The following is a 4,374-nucleotide window of genomic DNA, read 5'->3' as shown; positions in this document are numbered from 1 at the left end:
AATGGTTGCATGAATAATCATGTGATTGCTAATGCTCTGGAGGCGATGGCTCATGTGATGGAGAGCGAATAAAATGTTGCATGCTAATCAGAATGAGCTGATGAGTTCTGTGGGATGGGAAAGTTCTAGAAGAAATATTTTCCTACTTTCAAGGGAATGTAAGAGCATGAAGGTGCTCACACTTGGCTTCAGGAGGTTGGAGAAGATTTTCAAGATTATGGTCTACACTGATGCATATAAGGTGTTGTTCGGAACACATATGTTGTCTGAGGAAGCTGAATATTGGTTGGAGAATACTCGTCAGAGGCTGGAAGCTGCTAATGCGGAAATCACTTGAGCTATTTCAAGAATGAGTTTATGAACAAGTATTTTCCAGCTGATGTATGTAGCCGTAAATAAATAGAGTTCTTGGAACTAAATCAGGGGAATATGACTGTAGTTGACTATGCATCTAAGTTTGAGGATCAGTCAAGATTTTGTCCTCACTATAATCGTGTGGAAGCTAAGGGTTCCTACTGTGTGAAGTTTAAGAGTGGCTTACATCCTGAGACTAAGTTGTTCATAAGCTATCAAGAGATTCGCCGTTTCTTAGTGTTAGTGAATAAATGCAGGTTTTATGATGAGGATATTAGAGGCGGATTTGCTCAGTATAAGAGTGTGAGTGAGAAGAAGAGTGAGTGTCAGCACCGTGCTAAGCCGTATGTGACTCTAGTTGCTAAAGGGAATCAGAAGTTCCAACAGAAGGCTGTAGAAGGGAGTGGATCAAGTGGGGGAGGAGTTTCTACTTCTTTGAGATGTTTCAAGTGTGGAGAGTTAGTTCATTATGTTGCTGAGTGCAAGAGCATATACCTGAAGTGTTTCAAGTGTGGGGAGCAGGGACATCGTGCCTCTGAGTGAAAAGGCGTCATTCTGACTTATTTCAACTGTGGAGAACTAGGTCCTATCAGTATCAGTGTCAGAAGTCGAGGAAAGTTCCATATGCCACGCGAGCTAGCGGGGAGATGTTTTCTCTTATTGGTATGGAGGTCTTGAGATCATATAATTTGATTAAAGGTACGTGTTTTATTAATGGTGTCTCTTTTGTTGCTATCACTGATACGGGTGAGACACATTCGTTCATATTGCATGATTGTATGGTCAATTTGAATTTAGTAGTGTCTTCGATGAAGGGAAGTATGGTCATTGATACCCTGGCCAATGGTTTAATGACTACTTTGTTGGTTTGTTTGAATTGTTCTTTGCCATTTATGGTAAAGACTTTGGAGTTGACTTGATTTTTTTGCCTCTGAGTCAACTCGATATTATTCTGGGGATGAATAGGTTGGAGTTCAACCATGTTCCTATCAAATATTTTGATAAGACCGTGTTGTTTCCCGAACCTGAATAGAGTACGGATTCGAGATTCATATTCGCCAATCAAGTAGAGATGTGCTTGAAGCAGGATGATTAGGTGATCGTGAAGTTTGCTTCCTTGAGAGTGGATGGTGAAGCGGTGGATGTTGACCTGCTTGTTGTGTGTGAGTTATCTGATGTTTTTCCTGAGGATATTTGTAATTTGTCGTCGGAGCATGAAATTGAGTTTGCCATAGATTTAGTACATGGCACTAGACATGTATCGATGGCACCGTATATGATGTCCATGTCAGATTTGAGCGAGCTGAAGAAACAGTTAGAAGATCTGTTGGAGAAGAATTTTGCCATACCTAGTGTGTCTTCGTGGGGAGCGCCAATGTTGTTGGTTAAAAATAAAGATGAGATCATGAGGTTGTGTGTGGATTATCAGTAGTTGAATAGGGTTACTATTAAGAATAAGTATCTTCTTTCTAGGATTGACGACCTTATGGATTAATTGGTTAGAGCTTGTGTTTTTAGCAAGATTGATTTGAGATTAGGTTATCATCAGATTCGAGTAAAGTCAGAAGATATTTTGAAGATTATGTTTAAAACTCGTTATGGTCATTATGAGTATTCGGTGATGTCTTTCGGTGTGTCTAATGCGCCAGGAGTATTCATGGAGTACATGAATAGGATTTTTCATGGATTTACAGTGGGAGACTCCTAAGTCGATTACAGAGATCAAATTTTTTTGGGTTTGGCTGGTTACTGTAGAAGGTTTATAGAAGGCTTTTAGAAGTTGAATTTTCCTTTGACTCAATTGACTCGAAAAGGGCAAGCTTATTTGTAGGATGTTCAGTGTGAAGAAAGTTTCCAAGAGTTGAAGAAAAGGTTTACGTCAGCACCAGTTTTAATATTACTAGATGCGAGTGATTCTTTTGTTATGTATTATGATGCATCTAAGATGGGTTTAGGTGATGTGATTATGCATAAGAGTCAAGTTGTAGCTTATGCTTAGAGATAACTCAAGACAAATGAGAGGATTTATCCTACCCATGATTTATGGTTGGCAGGAGTAATCTTTATGCTTAATGTTTGGAGGCATTATCTGTATGGTTCGAGGTTTGAAGTTTTCAGTAATCGTAAGAGTATGGAGTATCTATTTGTCAGAATGAGCTAAATATGAGACATAAGAGGTGGCTAGAATTTTTGAAGGACTACGATTTTGAGTTGAATTCCCATCCTGGTAAAGCTAATATGTATAAAATGCATTGAGTAGGAAGTCCTTGCATATGTCAGCGTTAATGGTTAAAGAATTGGATTTGATTGAGGAGTTCAGAGATCTTAGCTTGATGTGTGAGATGACGCCAAGAAGTATGAAGTTCGGTATGCTTAAGTTAACTAGTAGCTTACTAGAAAATATCAAGGAAGGTCAGAGGTTAGATTTGGGATTGATTGATCGATTGTTGCTAATCAATCAAGGTAAAGAAGTGGACTTCAGAGTAGATGAGAATGGGATTATAAAGTTTCAAGACAGAGTTTGTGTTTTGGATTTGCCATATCTTAAGAAGATAATTCTTGAATAAGGTCATAAGAGTAGTTTGAGTATTCATCTCAGAGCCATGAAGATGTATCAAGTTTTTAAGATGTTTTTGTGGCCAGGTATGAAGAAGGATATTGTTCAGTTTGTTTATTCCTGTTTGACTTGTCAGAAGTCAAAGATTGAGCATCAGAAGCCGTCTGGATTGATGCAACCTTTGAGAATTCTTGAGCGGAAGTTGGATATTATCTTTATGGATTTTGTGGTGGGTTTGCCAAAGACCACAAAATGAAGTGATTTGATCTATATTTTTGTGGATTGACGGACTAAGTCGACTCATTTTGTTCTGATAAAGATCAGTTACCCGTTGCAAAAACAGACTGAGATCTACATCAATGAGATTGTGAAGTTGCATGGTATTCCTTTGGGTATTGTTTCAGATAGATATTTGAGGTCCACATCAAGGTCTTGAGAGAGTTTGAAAGAAACCTTGGGAACCAAGTTGAGGTTGAGTTCGACTTAACATCCGCAGATGGACGGTCAGACAGAAAAGACTATCCAGTTTTTGGAAGATTTGTTGAGGGCATATGTTTTAGATCAAGGAGATAATTGTGATAGTTAATTGTCGTTGATTGAGTTTACCTGTAACAACAGTTTCCATTCTAGTATTGGAATGACACCTTTTAAATATTTGCATGATAGAAGGTGTAGGACACCTTTGTGTTGGTATGAGTCGGGTGAAAGTGTTGTACTTGGATATGAGATTGTTCAGCAGACTACTGAAAAGGTTAAGATGATTCAGGAGAAGTTGAAAGCATCGCAGAGCGGGCATAAGAGTTATCATGATAAATGAAGGAAGACACTTTAACTCTGAGAGGGAGATCATGTGTTCTTGAGAGTCACTCTGGTGACTGGTGTTTGTCGTGCATTAAAGTCTTGAAAGCTCACGCCTCGTTTTATTGGGTTGTATCAGATCCTTTAGAGAGTATGGGAAGTGGCCTATAGAGTTACCTTAGCACCGTCTCTTTCAAATATTCATGATGTCTTTCACGTGTCTCAACTTAAGAGGTATATTCTCTATATGTCCCATGTGATCCAATTGGATGATGTGCAAGTGAGAGAGAATTTGATTATTGAGGCATCACCCTTGTGGATTGAGGATCGAGAAGCTGTCATACGGTGAACTGGACTTTATTGGATTTGAAATCGCAATGTCGCGGTTAGCAAGAGTCGCCACCGACTTTTCTTTTATCCCATAAGGAAAGGTGGAAAAGAACAGGAAAGACCTTAATTTTAAATTCTTAGGTTCGGGAGGTACTTTATACAAAGGGAAGGTATTAGCACCCTTTGTATCCATGGTTATCCATGGGCTCTTAATTGCTCAATCATTTATGTTTTCTAGTTTGAAAAAGGTGGTTGAGAAAGGTGTGAAAAATGTTTTGCAAAATGAGAATTTAACTTTGTAATGATTCTTGCATGAATGTGTACAAAGTGGTTAT

At 38.6% G+C, this 4,374-nt stretch overlaps 1 protein-coding gene across 1 annotated transcript; it reads left to right on the top strand.

Moving 5' to 3' along the window:
- The first annotated feature begins 429 nt into the window (after positions 1-429).
- On the top strand, positions 430-897 carry LOC127115327 (uncharacterized). The gene has a single exon (XM_051046906.1). It carries the CDS (start codon positions 430-432, stop codon positions 895-897), a length of 468 nt encoding a protein of 155 aa, XP_050902863.1.
- The last annotated feature ends 3,477 nt before the right edge of the window (positions 898-4,374 follow it).

The sequence above is a fragment of the Lathyrus oleraceus genome, chromosome 1 (genome assembly GCF_024323335.1).
Source record: "Lathyrus oleraceus cultivar Zhongwan6 chromosome 1, CAAS_Psat_ZW6_1.0, whole genome shotgun sequence".
NCBI classification, from domain to species: domain Eukaryota; kingdom Viridiplantae; phylum Streptophyta; class Magnoliopsida; order Fabales; family Fabaceae; genus Lathyrus; species Lathyrus oleraceus.
This window is presented reverse-complemented; position numbering and strand designations above follow the sequence as displayed.